At 39.9% G+C, this 19,549-nt stretch overlaps 1 protein-coding gene across 1 annotated transcript in view; it reads left to right on the forward strand.

Annotated features, from left to right (window-relative positions):
* The window catches only part of LOC139734340 (tubulin alpha-3 chain-like), a 44,403-nt gene that overhangs the window by 21,822 nt on the left and 3,032 nt on the right, over positions 1-19,549 (forward strand). The window contains exons 2-3 of the mRNA XM_071645132.1: positions 5,122-5,344; positions 19,307-19,455. Coding sequence (XP_071501233.1) covers positions 5,122-5,344; positions 19,307-19,455 — 372 coding nt within the window. The remainder of the gene's footprint in view (positions 1-5,121; positions 5,345-19,306; positions 19,456-19,549) is intronic.

A 19,549-nucleotide genomic window follows, 5' to 3' on the forward strand; every position in this document is an offset into this window, starting at 1 on the left:
GCTCTCAAAATGGTTTATGCAAAGCATATTATAGTAATAAGACTGTGTGGTCACTTATGAAAATTACCCCAATTTTTCTTCTCCATTTCTTCATAGGCCATACTAATTATTCACTCAGAAATTACTCAGAGAGGTAATTTTGAAGTTACCTTTTTTAAGGAGTTTGCAGGTCGTCTTGATATCGACCGATACTTTGCGTAAATATTTGATTTCTCCGAATGATTTCTCCGAAATAACAGAAGTAACCCAGCTGGTCATTCTTATTCGCAAATTAGGGAGAAAATTTGTTTGGAATAATATTTATGTATGTGTCTGCTTTATTTTCAATATCACAACTTGGTCATTAGTAATCTCTTCTGTCTTGATGTTTTCATTCGTTGAAGCATTTCGGTTTTACATTTGTTTAAATGAGATAAGACGAGATGAATTATTTTAATACGGAGATAACAAAGAGATAAAAACTGTTTTCGTTTTAAGGCAAAGAGATAAATGGCCTTCTGCAAAGAGGCCAAATACTGCAGGGAATCTTGCAAGTATTATTCTTCTGAATATTTTTCAATAAGCATGTCTTGATTATGATAATTTTAACATTTTAAAAGCGAAACACCAATTTGGGCATACTAGTAAGGGCCGAACCGAACCCTCTCCAAAGGCATGCATGAAAGGCACAGAACTGTGAAATTCATCTCTGGAAAACACGTTAACCTCACTTATTGCTGCTTTTCATAATTCATCTATCCCTTCTCTTTATCCACCACTAAGATTCTGCTTATTCTGTTCAACATCCGTGATTAAACCAGAACGGTCGATTAATTCGTGCGGACCCAGGTGGCTCGGTTTATGAGTGTGACACCCCAGTGTGAGGAAGGCGTTTTCGTTTCCCCCTACACTTTTATGACAGAACGTTAATATCCATAGGATAAGAATAGACTACACTACACTTGTATATACCATGAAAAAAAGCCCAACAACAATAACAACACAGAGAGGATGGTGATGGGGGAGTGTCTTTCATATTTTCAACACACGGAAGGCTATGATTCTCGATCGACTGCGTTTGATAGGACCATGGCTGCTCCATGTGCTGTAACTCCATGATTTAGGACCATTGTGGCTCCACGATAGGACGCATCTCAAGTGGATCGACATGCCGAGAAACCATATCTGACTGGTGAATTATTTTCCTGATGGTCATCGACTGTCGCTCATTTTGATGACCTGATTTCTGACACGGCTCTGACCTTTTGTGACACTTGTCTCTGACAGGTAGTGATTGACAGGTTGCACAGCCATTGACAGCACTTTTCCGTTCATTTCGACAACTTGAACATAATATTGTTCCCCTACGGGTATAGCTGCAACGAGTCAGCTCTTGTCGTTTTCCATATCACCCGCTGTGTGTCAACTCAAAATGAAAGTTGGGCATCCGGTAAGGAATTGACGTTTAAAGTGCCTAATTCTTTGATTATATAGGACTGACCACACTCTTTTTCCAGTGCTTGTAATTAGATGTGACCGTGTGCAGTATTAATCATGTATGGCTTTCAAAATTCCTCAGCAATTATTCCTTTAATTGCTTTTTCCTTACTATAAACTTTAGTACTAAATACTAATTCTCTAAGCTTTTGTACTAAGTATTGTGAAAGTTTCATACCAGTCAACCGTCTATTGTTCGAATGCATAATTCAGCTTGTGTTGTCATCAATCGTCAAACTAGAAATAGTGTCTGTTCAATTGGGGAAAACGAGTTGATGTCAGTTCAACTCTATCTGACTCGAACTCCTTGCTGTCAGTAACACCTGTGTTTTGTCTATTTGCTTCAATATTACAAATTCTGAGAGCACATGACGAGCATAGTAAACAGTAAAAGCATAATGCTCTGTCGATATAAAGTTTAACGATGATTAGAGGAATGGAGGGTCAAACTGGAGTCAAGGATCTTTATGAGATAATACGCTGGCTGTTGGAATACTGGGAGAGAAAACCGAAAAGATGCGGCGTATAGCAAGACAGGAAACCGGGATAGGCCTACAAGTTATTTCATTGCTTACTGGAACCCAATCATGCCACTTGATGCGTCAAACTATAAACAGTTACTTACCAGCTCTCAGAGGTAATAACTTAATTGCACTTTCAAAATGACCGAAATCAGAATTATTTCGTCGAATTTGTATGATGTCGATTATGTATACTTATCCATTATGAAGAGTTTGACAACATGGTGTAAGTTCTGATTCATCCAGGTAACGTTTGATAAAGGTACCAAATTAAATCAAATCATCTGGACTTACTGTTTTAATTCCGAGAACGGTTTCACGTCCGATCCTGAACGCTTCATCAGCTCGTGACGCCTTCCCGCCATCAAATCAGACGAGCTGATGAAGCGTCCAGGATCGGACGTGAAACCGTTCTCGGAATTAAAACAGTAAGTCCAGCTTAATTGATGTAATTTTGTACCTTTATGAAGAGTTTGGTAGCAAAAACAAGTCGAAATCGCTGTCAGTTAATAACGACATCGGAAAAGACGGCACATTGTGTTGTTTCAAGGGTTCTTCCGCGACGCGTTGTAATAAGACATACATGTATCTACCAAAGATTTCGTACCTCCGCTACTTCTACATCTAATGTAGATGTTGAAGCTTATTTTTGCGATCAAGCACCAATTAGATCTGTCTCTTCTCCCTGCTACATACTGATGTTCAGTCACGTGCTATGGCGATCATTTGCTGCATGTCAATTAGCACTACTTGTTTTTCATTGTCTTCGCCATCTCTGTCAGACTGGAGGTCAATGTGGCTTGATGAGGAACCTAAATTGTCTTTTATATAATTCATCTGGCAGCCCTATAAGTATTTTAATGAGTTTGCAAGGCAACTAAAAGAACAAAAAAAGCCGCAGTGAATTTACCGCTATGGCAATCAATTGCCCCTCCAATGGAAGGTGAGGACCCCGTTCCAATCATGGTACCCAAAATTAGTTACATTATACTTTAATAGCAATTAAGCCATACCAGTTGACCAAGAGATTACAAAAACATGCAACAACAAAAGATCAGGTGGAACAAAAAACATAATTCTTGGTAAAAGCTTGTGGAAGCCATGCCATTTCTATGGCTCTGGTAGAGCAGTGGCAACACTGAAGAGGCTACCCTGGATAAATAAGACCTTATTATTATTATTATTATTATTATTATTATTATTATTATTATTATTATTATTATTATACCAATGTCACCGTAATTGTGCCTCATATCTCGTCTTGGTTTTCATTGAGAAGAGTTTTATCGACATTATCGAAAGTCTGACATTAATGCACTCAATAGTTTTTGTCTTCTTTTTTCACTGGGGAGCGCGTCCGGCAAGGAATACGTTATCTAGATCAGGACCCAACCCCGTCTTTACAGATACAAAATATGCAAGTAAAAAGGCATGAGCTGTTACAGGAACTAGACGGTAGAAAAAGGACAGCTGAATTTCTCGTGCATTTCTTATTGTATAAAAGCCGCACAAAAATCGTGAACACAATACCACATTTGACTAGATTCCAACTCATCTCAATTTGATGAGTTGCAGCTTCAGTCCCGCGCATTTCATCACAGACTTCGGCATTTGAAATGATGATAGCGAAATTTCCATTGATTATGATATCCTACTATGAAGTTTCAAAATGTCTTTTTGAATAATATCTTACGACAAAGTAGGCCTACTCAAATTGCTAGTATTGACAAGAAGTACCAACAAAACAAATCGATTTTTAACAGTCAGCATGGTCAGTGGTTAAAGTAATGTTCTTGAACTAAATCAACTAACTTAAACTTTTGATGATTAATATGCAAACACTCGCAAACAAAGAACAAAAACAAAAAAGTATGAAAATGAAATTCTAACAATGTTCTAGGGACAATTTAGGCCAAAAACCAGTAAACAGAAGCAAGGTTGTCATAAGCTCTGTGTAGTGTTTGGGGTAAAGGCTCTAAATTCTGCGGAAGCCCTGTAGTAGGCCTGCAAGTTCAAGTTTACGTTTTTAAACTTAGGACCTTTGAAGTTCGAAGTTTTCTTTAATATCAGAAGGTCAGAATACAAGTCACTTCTTACGTGAGTTTGTTGTACTGTTATATACACAGAATATGTCATTTTAGTTTGTATGTGTGAGAAAAGGGAGTTATGGATTGTAATACTTTCATGTGATTTCCCCCGAACTGAAGAAAAAAAAATAGTTTGGAATAAATCCAAGATTTTCTTCTTTTTTTTTCTGCTTTCACAAAGCTTTGGACTGGTCCTAGAAATGAAACTGAGTCAAAGACCTCAAACCAGGATGTGACCAGTTGGTTTTGATGTGCACGACTGAAAATGGTCCAGGCACGTACTGAACATGTTTGAAGTGCCTCAATTACACACTGTCTGCACTTGGTCTGCATGCTTACGCTATATCTCGATTTTTATTTTCAGACGTTGTAGTAGTAGATACTAATCATGTTCCAAGAAATTGCTGCAGAATGCAATTACTACAAGTTATCCAGGGTATCGGAACAAGAGAAAGTACACGCTACCAGGTCACGATGCTTTTTTAATTAATGCTTAGGCGTATACGCAATATATTATGTGTTTGTGCTAGCTGCTTTGATTTCCTTACAAAGATTGTATAAAGTAGGTTATTGTTTATATTTGATAAGTGGATCGCGAGGTGCTGTGGCTCAGTGGACATAGGACAACAGACTGTTAAATTGAGGTCCTCAGTTCGAGTCCCCTAGCTGGCTGCGGTTATTGTTCCCCTTTATCATGTACCGTATGACACTTTTTTTTCCTCATTGCCATGTACCCCCGTCCATTGGTCCTGTAAAGTGCTTGATAACATATGTTCATTGCATCCAATGACAGATTATAAAATAAGTTTGATTGATTATTTATTTGTTTGTTTGTTTGTTGAGTGAGCTTTGCCGGATCTCAGCACGAGTGACCGCTTGTGTTGAAATCCCTACCCCCCCCCCCCTCTCTCTCTCTCTCTCTCTCTCTCTCTCTCTTTCTGCCGTCCTCCGCAGTCATTTGTTGTTTTCGTGGTTAATTTTTTTGTTATTGTTTTCTGATACAAATTATCTCTACGTCAATCTTTTCCTTCTCACAGCGCGAGTGCATCTCCGTCCACGTGGGCCAGGCCGGATGCCAAATTGGCAACGCCTGCTGGGAGCTGTACTGTCTGGAGCACGGCATCCAGCCCGACGGCTACCTACCGACGGACAAGGGCGTGAAGGCTCCGGACGAGGCCTTCTGTACTTTCTTCAGCGAGACCGGGTCCGGGAAGCACGTGCCGCGTGCTATCTTCGTCGACCTCGAACCCACTGTCATTGGTGAGATGAGAAAAAAAAACACCGCCCTCAACGATTACTTCAATGTGCTAAGTTGACGTTAGGATTGATTGTCTTATTGGCTGCCACTATTATACTTTGTATACCTAATGTATCTATTATAATATCCACCTATATCCATTTTTTTCTTCAATTATCTATAAAACACGCAATCTATGATGATATCAAACATGATACAATCCTATGAAGTTCTATTATCGTAATTTTTCTTACATAATGCATGATTTCAACGCTATATCTTCAAAACTAAAACAACAATCGTCTCGTGAATTATGTCTATAATTTAAAAAAAAAGAAAATAAGCGATACACATATAACGTACTGTTTTAGTAGTTGTTGATACATATCCACCTAAACAGCAACCAGCCGAGTCCATTTAATCTATTTTGGAACATCGGCAAAACTAATGAGATGGTAATGTGATGGTTTATCATAATATTTGCCAGACAAATTTTAGATTACTGAAATTCCCTGCGAATGTTCATTGATACAGGATAGCGCTTTTATGTACCCCCCCCCCAAAAAAAAAAAAAAAAAAAAAAAACGCTGAGAGAAATATGTATTTACCCGTCTGATGGCAGTAAACCATACAATGACATTCTTTCATAATCTTAAGTGATAGCGTGATACCCTTTAAAACCCCAGAGGGAAGAGCGATGTGAATAATCCATGTTGATGCCTAGGACTCGTCTCTCGACATAACATGTGAGGGGCGGAAACGCCATGCTAAGCAATGCCAACGAATGCGCGACTATCCATATCAGCACAGACCACCGAATATCCTCCGCGCTCTTTTATCCTTACAACTTCCCCCGACATTCGATAATGAAATACCCGGTCTGAGGAACTGTCGAACTTCTCGATGACGACAGGTACCGTTTATTTTGAATTTGACCGTGAGGTATTATAGGAACGCAAGGATGAGGAAGGAGGATGAAGAAAAAAACAAAAATGGACGACAACAATGAAGAAGAAGAAGAAGAAGAAGAAGAAGAGATAATAGATATGTGATAGAGTATTTAGGTGGATGCACGAGAAGAATAAAAAGATGTTGGCAGAAAAGCTCAGAAAGAGGACAAGGGGGAGAGATGGAGAAGATATATTGTTCCAAATTGTGGAGAAACACAACCTTGTTGTGGTGTGAAAACAAGATGATGAGTTTAATCGTGCGCGCGCGAGAGAGAGAAAGAGGGGACGGTATGAATCGTCCAGAGCAACATCTAGACTACTCTCTTTGAGACTCATCAAAGGGGAGTGCAGCTTGAGACAGAAAGGGGAAAGAGAGGGAAAAGGGGGATGGAGAGAGGAAGAGAGGGAGAGACAGGCAGACACTGTTAGACAGGCGAGCAGATCTTATCCAACATATGAGAAAAAAAAAGTGAGGTTGGGGGGAAATAACTTTATTGCTTTTCTCCGCAAAGGAGAGCAATCGCCCGTCAAAATTCGAAGTAAACACAATTCAATAAAGTCATTTTGGTCTCCCAACAGTCGGCATTATCTTATCTGATATGAAACGGAGGGGGAAAACAAGTTAGACTCACCAAACAAAATGAAACAAAAAATGAGAACTCAAAATGATAATTGATGCCCGACGCGTGCCATGGGGATAATCAGTCGTTATAAAATACATCGCGTGTCTCCCCGTCGTTGTCCGTGCTGGTGTAGTGCTCCTGGATTCCTAGCATACCAATGCACTTCATCACCAAGAGCCCGAGTATACGCCGAGGATGACACGGGGGGTAATAGTCTGGTAGGAATGGGGGGTCCCCATGCACCCCCCGAACACATTTTTTTAACTTACTTTTTTGTAACCCTTAGGGTGTCTAGTTAATGATTTTTTTTGTTCCCAAGAAAAAATCGTGTCCCATGGGGGTCATTGGCGGCCATCTTGGCAGCCATCTTGGATTTTCAGGGAAAATCATTATCTTCCATAACTTTTGAACTACACAGCATAAAATTATAAATAAAGCATTTCTTCAGGGTAAACGTGACACGAGGAATCGATTGCAATGGTTATTTACGTGATTAAAGCAAGTCTGAAACAAGAAAATCCTAAAAATATGCAAATTTCAGTGTCATTTTCACCGAAAAATACCTAAATAGTTTAACTTTTGAATTACACAACATACAGGGACAAATAAAACAGTAATTCAGAGTTAATATGGCATGAGGAATCGTTTGAGAGAGTTATTTACATGATTAAAGCAAGTTACATACAAGAAAAGTCCAAACATGCGAGGAAAACCAGTGTCGTTTACCCTAGAAATATTCCCAAGTGAATACAATCTCATATCTCCTAAGAGTAAACTAACCTCTTTTTCTTAACAGTCTGGTAGGAATGGGGGGTGGGGGTCCCATGCACCCTCCTTTTTGTATCCCTTAGGGTGTCTATTTGATTCTTTTTGTCTCCAAGTGAAAATCGTGTCACATGGGGGGTCATTGGCAGCCATCTTGGATTTGCGAGGAAAATCATTAATTTCTATAACTTTCTATAAGTTTCCAACATACAAGGACAAATAAATAATTTCTCCAGGGTAAATTTGGCATGAGGAATCGATTGACATTGTTATCTACATAATTAAAACAATTATGATACATGAAAAATCCAAACATGCGAATAAAAAAACAGTGTTGTTTGCTCTGCCCAAATAGTCCATATACATACATGACAATTATATACCTCATATGATTGACTAACCACTAAAGTCTAGGAATGGGGGATCCTCATGCACCCTAAATTTTTGTATCCCTTCAAGGTGTCTATTAGATGATGATTTTTTTTTCCAAGTAAAAATCGTGTCGGAGGGGGGGGGGGAGTCATTGGCGGCCATTTTTTATTTGAGAGGAAAATCAGTAAATTCTGTAACTTCAGGGTAACTGTGTCATAAGGAATCGATTGAGATGGTTATTTTTATGATTAAAGCAAGTTTGATACAAAAAGTCCAAAATACGAAAAATTTGGTGTCATTTACACCGTAGAGTACCCAAAATCCGTATACATACATGACAAACTACTTCACAAAAGTGACTTGGCACTTTGTCTTTAGATCATAGCTCAAATATGGTGTTTTGTTTATAAAAAAAATATGCAACATGCAACTCCAAGCATTTTGACGTCTCACTTGTTGAAATCAAATGAAAAATGTAAGCACGATGGCAATTGATATGCAGATACCCCTAAAAAAGCAGATCGAAAGAGGTCAACATACAAATTTTGACCACATGTGAAAGTGACTAATCGACAAAATTCAAACCTAGAATGTAATTGAACACTTTTTGAGTGCATCTACTATTTCATATAATTTTGTATTTGAAGAGTTTGAGTAAGTGTAATTTCATAAAGGAAATCACTGTACCAAAATGCTCTGTCGGTTTCACCAATTTAGGTGTCATATTGTTATCATTAAACTTATTTAAGATTAAGTTAAAAATGGTTCATTCAAACGTATTTGTTTAAAGCCTTCCTGTCTGAAAATAAACATATGAAAATCACTTGACAGTCAGAAATCCACTCTCTCTCTATGACTTTAATTTGTCTAACATATTCTTAATTCTCATCCTATGCAATTATACAAACCACAGATTCGGTAAGCGATAATATGTTAGCTTTGGGTTTTACACTTCTGGTAATTTACAGTCATCATCAAAACGATCATTGTAATCAATGTCTGGCTCCTCCTCTTCATCCTCCTCTGTCTACGGAGTAACTTTCTGAAGCAAGTCAATGAGGGAAGTGGGAAGGATAGGGCCACTTGACCACACCGGATCCATGATACCGAAGGCTGTCTTATGCCACCTTTGTCCAGGATTAAAGCGGTAGCGCACCAGAAGATTGGCTAGTCAGATCGCTTGAAGATGGCAAGGTGGTACCCATGGTTCACACATTGAAAGTGTGAAATAAGGTTGCCTCTGCCAGGTGGGAGCAAGGAGAAATCCACCTTGGATTTGGTCATCAGTTGCTCGCCCTCTCCCACCATCTGTTTCAGCATGATGCTGCGAACGCCATCATGAGAGACTTCTCCCGGACCTCGCTATACATTTTAGGCATGTGAATGCTTCAATGTCATCTGTCACCTCTGGCTCCACAGACCACCCATCACCAAGAATTGTGAGGAAAAAACACTCAACTTGTCATATTGTAAAGTCATATTCTAATATTTTAGTAGTGTTTATTATGATATAATACTGAGCAACTTATTAGATTTCAGTAGAATACTTCTGAAATCACGAAATCAAACAACTTTCACCTGAATGCTATGTGGTATATGGGGTAGCTTTTGTTGATTCTTTAGGGGTCCAACTTTTCCCAACCCATTAAGGCACTTTAATTGTTACATCTTCCCCGGTAGTCCAGGTATTTTGGTATACAGTATAATAATGAGCTCCCGTTGATTCTATATAAATGCAAGTTAATTGACATTGACAACCTGGCAATACGTGACAGTCCGTTTATTAAGAAAGATACTACATTGTAGAATGGATTAAGCAAGGACCAAGGGGATCAAGGAAATGTGTGTCTGGATCCCTCACCAAAGCTACCTTGTACCTAAGTTTAGCAGCGCACTTGAGGTAGAGCACGACCCTGGTGTCCGTCTTCTTATACTGGTTAGACAGTCACTCATGGATATCGCTTATCGTCTCCTGGAACATATCATTGTGTAAACAAAAGGAATGTAACAGAAATCACATTCTCTGAAGCTTAAGTGATTCCTGTTACATTCTTTTTGTTCACCTAATTATTCATCCCAGGAGACAATAAGCTCTATCCATGAGCTGCCGTCTAACCAGGAGAAGGACACCAGGGTAGCGCTCTACCTCGAGTATTCCACTATTAAGCTTGGGTACAAAGCAGCTGTGGTAAGGACACCAGACAGAGACATTTTCTGGATCTTCTTGCACCATGCTCACTCCGTCACCCTCACTATCCTCCTTGATAAATGGACTGTCGAGCATTGCCAGATTGTGAATGTCGTTGAACTGGCATACTGAATCAAAGGGAGCGGGCTACTGTACCACAATACTTGGACGACATGTGTTTACAGGGGAAGATGTAACAAGTGCCTTCAAGAGTAGGGGCGAAGTCGGACCCCTAAAGAATCTACAAAGCCACCCCATGTACCATACAGCATTCAGGAGAGAGTAGTATGACATTATAATCTCTGCAATATTTTACTGAAATGTGGTAAATTGTTCAATATTACATTATAATGAACACTGCAGAAATCTTACAACATGACTTTGAAATGTGCCAATGTTTTTTGTCCCCCACTTAAACCTTGGAGATGGGTGGTCTGTAGAGCCAATAAGAAGTGACAGAAGACATTGGAGCATTCACATGCCTAATGTATGACCACAAGAGGTGGAGAAGTCTATTTACAGCAGCATCATCCAAAGCAGATGATGGGAGAGGGCGAACAAATGACTACAAACTCCAATGTGGATTTCTTCATGCTCATATACACCTTGCAGTGACAACCTTATCCCACACATTAAATGTGTGACCCATCGCCTTGCCATCTTAAAGAGAGCTGACCAACCAATCTTCTGGTGCTCTGTATATGACTCCTTTGATTCTGGACAAGGATGGCAGAAGGTAGCCTTTGTTATGATGGAGCCAGTGTGGTCAAGTGGCCCTATCTTTCCGACTTCCCTCATTGACTTGCTTCAGAAAATTACTGAGGAAATGAAGGAGGATGAAGAAGAGGACCCAGACATTGATTACAATGATCGTTTTGATGATGACTACCGGTATAGAAATTAAAGAAGTGTGAAATGAAAACCTGATATATTGCATAACCGCTTCTGTGGTTTGTACAGTTACACAGGGTGAGCATTCAGAATACTTTTTAAGAAAAGTGAAGTCATATTGTGTTACTTTATATTTTTTCAATATACGTTAATTCCATACTTCATGAAAAGCATATACACATGTCACAAACGTTGAAATATATAGATGATGACTGGCGGCGGAGGGAACATACCCAATGTTCCACCCGAAGGGTTTGAAATGCTATTGAGGGAGGTTATAAGTGCGCTGCGGTCCTAGGCCTTAATTCTGTCATTTGTCACGTGGAAATGTTTTCCCATGGGAGAACATTACAAGAATGTTCGCCCATGGGCCAACATAACGAATGTACTTCCATCACGTGACTGTGTTCAGCCAATCACTAATCGGTATGTGACTAACCCTTTCAAAATATTATGTCTTTTGATAATAGCTTGAATATTGCGTCTTATATCAGACAACTTGTAACAGAATTCGAAAGGAAACTTAATTCCAATCAATGTGAACTTGAATTGAATGCATACAGGATGTAAGCACAAAAGCGATTCACATGCAAATATTTCTAAATTAAAGTAGCAGCAATCCACATTGATATACAGTCCCTATTCACAGGCTAGATTTCCGGCTGTCAAATGAAATGTTTCTCTTTTTGTTTTCGGACAATAAACTTTAAGCAAATACATTTGAATGAACTGCTTTTTTAACTTGAGAATAAATGAAACCATTTTGGCATCTAAAATTTTTTAATCGGCTCGACATTTTGACACAGTGATTGTTTCCTTGAATATATCCCAACTCAAACTCGTTTTAAATATAAAATGAAACGAAATTGAACGTGCACAAAGAGTGTTAAATTTCAGTTCAAGTTTTATCTTTGTCAATTAGTCACTTTTAAGTGTTGTGATCAACATTATTCTCATGTGTCACCTCTTTTTAAGGGTATTTGCATATGAATTACCACAGTGCTTACATTCTTATTCTATTTCACAAAGTGAGGGGTGACAATGCTTGAAATTAATTTTCTCTTCAGATTCTATTTAATGTTTTTGATACAAAACAAAAAAGGCCTATTTGGGCAATGATCTAAAGACAGAGTTGTTAGTCACTTTTGTGAGGTATGCAATTTGTCATGTATGTAGCATGAAATATTTGGGCCATTTCCAGAGTAACAGCACTTAATTTTTCAGTTTTGGGACATTTCTTGTGTCAAATTTGCTTTCATTATGTAAATGACAATCTCAATTGATTCCTCATGCTGTGTTTCGTCTGAAGAAATGTTTTATTTGTCCCTGTATGTTGTGTATAGTTCAAAAGTTGAACTATTTGGGTACTTTTCAGTGTAACCGATACAGAATTTATTATATTTGGGACTTTTCTTGTATTGAGCATTTTTTAATCATGTAAATAACCATCTCAATCGATTTCTCATGTCATATATACCCTGAAAAAATGTTTTATTTTTCCTTGCAAATTTACCCTGGAGAAATCATTTATTTGTCCTTGTATGTTGGAAACTTCAAAAGTTATAGAAACTAATGATTTTCCTCGCAAATCCAAGATGGCTGCCAATGACCCCCATGTGACACGATTTTCACTTGGAGACAAAAAAAAAATTAAATAGACACCCTAAGGGATACAAAAATGAGGGTGCACGGGACCCCCCCCCCCCCCCCCTTTCCTACCAGACTGTTAAGAAAAAGAGGTAAGTTTACTCTTAGGAGGTATGAGATTGTCATGTATATATGTATATAGACTACTTGGGAATATTTCTAGAGTAAACAACACTGGTTTTCCTCGCATGTTTGGACTTTTCTTGTATGTAGCTTGCTTTAATCATGTAAATAACTCTCTCAAACGATTCCTCATGCCGTATTAACTCTGAATTACTGTTTTATTTGTCCCTGTATGTTGTGTAATTCAAAAGTTAAACTAATTGGGTAGTTTTCGGTGAAAATGACACCGAAATTTGCATGTTTTTAGGCTTTTTAGCTCACCTGAGCCAAAGGCTCAAGTGAGCTATTGCGATCGCCCTTCGTCCGGCGTCCGTCGTGCGTCGTGCGTCGTGCGTCGTGCGTCGTCCGTCGTCCGTCGTCCGTCGTCCGTCGTCCGTCGTCCGTCGTCCGTCGTCCGTCGTCCGTCGTCCGTCGTCCGTCGTGCGTCGTGCGTAAACTTTTTACATTTTCATCTTCTTCTTGAAAACCCCAAGACCGATTTTCATCAAACTTGGCAGGTAGCATCCCTAGGGGGTTAGGAACTCAATTTGTTAAAATGGGCACCATGCCCCGCCCAGGGGGGCCCAAACCCCCCAAAATTAAGGAATCTGTAAAAATCTTCTTCTCTAGAACCAGAAGTGATAGAGCTAAGTTAATACTATGAGTTAGTACATTGATGACTGTAGTTTCAAGTTTGTTCATGGCAGAATCAGGGGTGCCCCCCTTGGGACCCAGGGGAGGGGGGTGGGGAAGGGTTCTAATGGGGCCTAAATTGTACATTTTCATCTTCTTCTTGAGAACCCCATGACCCATTTTCACCAAACTTGGCAGGTAGCATCCCTAGGGGGTTAGGAACTCAATTTGTTAAAATGGGCACCATGCCCCACCCAGGGGGCCCTCAGGGGGCCCAAGCCCCCCAAAATTAAGGATTCTGCAAAAATCTTCTTCTCTAGAACCAGAAGTGATAGTGCTTAGTTAATACTATGAGTTAGTACATTGATGACTGTAGTTTCAAGTTTGTTCATGGCAGAATCAGGGGTGCCCCCCTTGGGACCCAGGGGAGGGGGTGAGGAGGGGTCCTAATGGGGCCTAAATTGTACATTTTTATCGTCGTCTTGAGAACCCCATGACCCATTTTCACCAAACTTGGCAGGTAGCATCCCTAGGGGGTTAGGATCTCAATTTGTTAAAATGGGCACCATGCCCCACCCAGGGGGCCCCCAGGGGTCCCAAACCCCCCAAATGAAGGAATCTTTATAAATCTTCTCTAGAATCAGAAGTTATAGAGCTGAGATAATACTATGAGTGAGTACATTAATGACTGTAGTTTCAAGTTTGTTCATAGGAGATCCAGGGGTGCCCCTCTTGGGTGGGGGGGGGGGGTGGTTGGAAGGGTCCAAATGGGGGCCTGAATTGTACATTTTCATCTTCTTCCTGAAAACCTCATGATGGATTTTTGTCAAACTTGGCACGTAGCATCCCTAGGGGGTCAGGATCTCAATTTATCAAAATGGGCACCATGCCCCACCCAGAGGGCCCCAGGGGGCCCCAATCCCCCCAAATTAAGGAATCTTAAAAAAATTGGGCCTTTATTGTACATTTTCATCTTCTACTTGAGAATGCCTGGTCAAATTTTGGTGGAGCTGTAAATAATTTAGATTAGTGACTGCGTGAAAGGTGAACTTGCGATACTCAGGTGAGCGCTAGACCCGCGGGTCTCTTGTCTTGTTTCAGACTTGCTTTAATCATGTAAATAACCATTGCAATCGATTCCTCGTGTCATGTTTACCCTGCAGAAATGCTTTATTTATAATTATATGCTGTGTAGTTCAAAAGTTATGGAAGATAATGATTTTCCCTGAAAATCCAAGATGGCTGCCAAGATGGCCGCCAATGACCCCCATGGGACACGATTTTTTCTTGGGAACAAAAAAATTCATTAACTAGACACCCTAAGGGTTACAAAAAAGTAAGTTTAAAAAATGTGTTCGGGGGGTGCATGGGGACCCCCCATTCCTACCAGACTATAATGGGTAGACTCTTTACACCCCTCCTGCCCAATCCTCATTACGACATCTTTCTTCTTGCGATGTGCCCCCAAATCATGTGTCACCGCGTTTTATTTGTCACGACCACGTCTGAAAAACAGAGATAGAAAGAATACCTGATACCGCGTACCAGATTCTGTGGTTACTCATTCTGTAAAATTCCATTCTACAGAACTTTCGAGGAGCCGCCTTTAACGTTGGGGGGGGGGGCTATTGCACCTTAAGGTGATGAGGATGCCTGTATAATAGCTTCAACCTTCATTCCCACATTTCTGTGTTTTCTATGTAGATTACGCCACATCCTGAGCGATAATTATTTTCGCAATCATCGCACTTATGAAACAATCACGAGTATTTAAAGGCACACGTTCTCACAAGATCCACTTGACTGTCTAGGAACAAAAGCACATTATTTTGTGACACTATGGTCTATAACAACCGATGTTCCTAGCTGTGAGCACTGAAAGTGTTCACTGAGTTCTCCTTTCACATGACTTCCGGTTATTATGCAGAGAAGTGTGTGACCTTAGAGTAAAACTCCGCATACCTTATATTCGACAAAGACAGAAGTGGTTGAAAACATTGAAACTTGTTTCCCCGGTAACTTTCTCCGTTCGAATTTCGAGTCTGATGGAAGTGTCTCGTTCGTTTGGAGTGATTGCACCCTTTTTCCTTCATTTAAAAGTAAACGTAAACACGTTTAGGTAAAACAAGAAAGAAAGAAAGTGCAATTTTACTGGAAGAAGAGCTGAATTATGATTGCTCTTAATAATCACGTCGAACAGAGGGAGACATTCACGCTTGTAAATGGTAGGCCTACAAGATAGAGTAAAGCCCGAGTCAAAACGTTGAGGCCGCTAGCCGGGAGATGTTCACACAAAAGCTGAAGTGACAACCCCTCCCATAAGCTCACGGACCTCAGTACGCCCATCTGGCTACAAAACGGACTGCAACGCTTTTAAGAAGCGAATCATTCGCATCAACATCTATACGCAGAATCGGAAGATGGTGACTAGTTAAACAGACATCGGAGTGACTATATAGCGACCTTCATCAATACTTCTTAAGTGATGACTTATATCAGCTCTTCAACCGGTTATAGCTTGATAGGTGATATCTGAGGTCGAAATCATTTGCCAATGACGATTAGCGACGGGGCATCCTTTTTCACGCATCAGGAATGCGAAATGTGATCGTCTGTCGAACGAATATGAGATAACAGATTCTCAAGGTCAATAACAGCCCGAATATAATGCAATGCTGGTAAAGGCATGTTATGTTGCTGAGTCTGTTGGGTGAAATTATGTTCCGGGCGCTGGTCGTATTTCTCCCGACCGTTCCTCCTCGTGCGCTTGATGATGATTAATAGCGAAGATGAGATGATGATCGCATCACTCCAAACTTTCATTCATGCATGTGAGAGGCTCTTCCGGGTTTCCTTTGGGGCTGAAAAAAAGGGGTTCACTGCAAGTCATAACTCCGTTCATATTACACTATATACTGATCCATCTACATCACTTGGTGTATCATTCATATCCGACTTTGACTGTTTCACTACATTTTCTGCATTGGTAACTCGTTGAATCCATGTTTGGTTGACTCCCCATTTAAATGGACGTCTCTGCTAACGGAGAAAACTGAAGCACAAACAATAAAGAAAAAAAACCCATAGTCTATTTCCTGTAACTCAGGAAGTGTAACATACACCTTTTCCAAATCCGTATGGTATCCACACAAATGAGCTATCGCTCATGCAGTGAAGGCGATACAAACAACTTCTGTCTGGACGTATGGTCTCTGTACAGTCCGATGTAATATCGCCGTCGCCACTTTTCTTGCATTGCCTTCTGTAGACAGTGGGTGTTACGTTCCTACTTACGAGCTCCTTTAAACCAATTAGCGCTCACATCAAGCCATAATGAAGACCATTTTCTCTGAGGTTAATCCCGCAGAGTATCCCACTGAGCATAAAATACTAGTAAGTAGGCGTAGTCTTTGTTAAAGGCTACAAGTACTGACTTATCACCAGCTCTATAGTCACTTCACATAAGACAAACAAAATTTGGAAACAAGCCTTTTGTATCAGTCGTTGTCGTTTTTGTAGCTGTGGTTCTTCTTCTTTTTCTTCCTCTTAGTCTTGTCATTGTCATTATCATTATCATTATCAGCATTATCATTCTTACTACTACCATTTTTATTCATGATCACCCTGGGCTGGTTCTAGACTAGACAGAGGTTTTCTTATCTGTTTCACTACCCAAAACAAACAAACAAACAAACGAACATGTCATGTTATCTACTCCAAGTACTGCCCGTTTATACGTATGTCCGATCACTGCAGTGACACTGCGTCACACATCTCTTCAAATAATTTCCAATACTGTTCTGTTCCAGTGCTTCAAAATTACTGCTGCCGTACAAAAACAAACACCCAAATAAACACAATCACACGTTTTTCAGCGCCTATAACGACCGCTTAAATGTTCTCGAGACATACGTTATGGTTAAAAACTATCGCGAATCATATTGGTCACAATATAGTACAGCTATAGGCATATTAATTTTGTCCCTGCCTTACATTCCCTGTGATATGCGTGGTGAATACAATTCCTGACTTTGAAATCAATGTTTAAAGGCAAACTCCGTTCTGTGATCAAATTGATTTGATAAAGATCGCCAATAAAACAAAGCAGTAACGATTCAATAAACCAAACAAAAATTCGAAAATTATGGAATCCCAGTGCTTGTTTTCTTGAAACATAATTGCATAATAAATAAACCGGCCATGTGAATTTCCTCACAGCTCTCCCTTAAATTTGAAAATATAATCATCATAATATTACCGTAATATAAATGATGATTAATATATTGTCAATCTTCTTGTCGTCAATTAAGTTAATTTCACCCTTACCAAAGCCAAGTCATTACAACTCTTAAACCGTATGAGCCGAAAGAGATAAATTTTGCCTCATGAATTCATATGTCATATATGAAAGTATAGCTTAGTGAAAAATAAATTATGTATGCGCTTGAATGGGAGACTGCAGGAAGACTATTGCGGCCACGACAACATAGTCACATTTACGTAAAGGAGACTGTCGGCTCCTTCGCTGTTGTCAAAACACTCGTGCAGTCAACTTGAGCGTGGAGACGATTCTTCTCCCTGCTTCAAGCGTTGCATGATTTTAGCTGGGCATATCAGTCTTATCGGCCGTTGTTAGGACGGTAATATACATCAGGAAATGAATGATATTGTATTAAAGGGATAATACAGTATTGATGGAGGCGAGGATTAGGCTTTTAACTTTTTGTAAGATACCATGAAACCCGTTATGAAATAACGAATTCAAAATTCATTTGATGAAAATCGGTTTTGGAATGGCTGAGACATTAAAAAACAAAGTAAAATAAAGCGATCATAATAAAAGGTGGGTCCCACCTTTTATTAGGATTGCTCTATTTTGGGTATCTCGACCATTTCAAACCAATTTTCATCAAATAAACGTTGAATTCCTCTTGGAATTACATGCTCTGTCATATTTCACAAGAGGTCTCTCATCATCTCACCCAAAAATGTTACAAACCTGAAGTTAGGGCTCAACCAGAACTATACGTTCCCTTTAAACTGAATTCGGAATCGTGGTTGAAGCAAACCACACAATCGAAATGTCATGACCATGTGAACTCATCCGTGCCTCTCCATGAATGAATCTAACCAAGTCCAATTAGTGCAAATAAACTAAGTACCATTACAAGTATGTGAGAAGTTCCTATCCAAAAAGCTCTTGAGAAGGCACAATGGGTACAACGTCATAACGCTGTTAAACTAAGCCACTCGTGTAAAACCTCTTTCCAAGCCGATGACTATTGACCAAGGAGGTGGAAGAGATATAAATTCACCTCCCTATTATGACCTTCCACTAACCTTGAAAGCAAAAGGTACTCATAGGCATCATCCATGGATGATGCGTAGATGACGTTCATTTTACATAGGGTATTGACCAACTCGGTTACAGACAAGCACCGTAAGTTATAAGACAAACATGTGATGTCGACGCTGCATAATTAAGTATTGAGTCAATCTCCTTCCTGCTTTCTAACCTCATCCATACCTCTGCTTAAATGAGCAGCGATGACCCCGAAAAGCGATGACCAAAGCCAATTGACATGATATAAAAAGGAGGGGATGTCATATGGAACCGCGATCATGGGGAGATACCTAAATCCACATCAGTTTTGTTCCCATGTGTTGACAGGACGTCATTGTGTATGTGTAGGCCTATATGTTTCTCTGTTCGTGTCTTTGTATCTGTGTCTGTGTGTGTCTGTTTGTCCCACTATTAATTGCGTGACGAATATGTCACTCTTACATTATAAACATTGTTTCCATTTTGCCTAGATGAGGTTCGAACGGGGGCCTACCGCCAGCTCTTCCATCCTGAGCAGCTGATCACTGGCAAGGAGGATGCCGCCAACAACTACGCCCGTGGTCACTACACCGTCGGCAAGGAGATCGTTGACCAAGTCCTGGACAAGATCAGGAAGTTGGTGAGTTAGTCTTAATTAGTACGAATCTCTTTCGGGCTGGCGTTATGGAATAAGATGTTGATAACAATAACGTACGTTTAGAGTTCACATCACG

The sequence above is a fragment of the Diadema antillarum genome, unplaced genomic scaffold (assembly GCF_040938485.1).
Source record: "Diadema antillarum isolate AM-2024a unplaced genomic scaffold, OU_Dant_1.0 seq00000523_RagTag, whole genome shotgun sequence".
NCBI lineage: Eukaryota > Metazoa > Echinodermata > Echinoidea > Diadematoida > Diadematidae > Diadema > Diadema antillarum.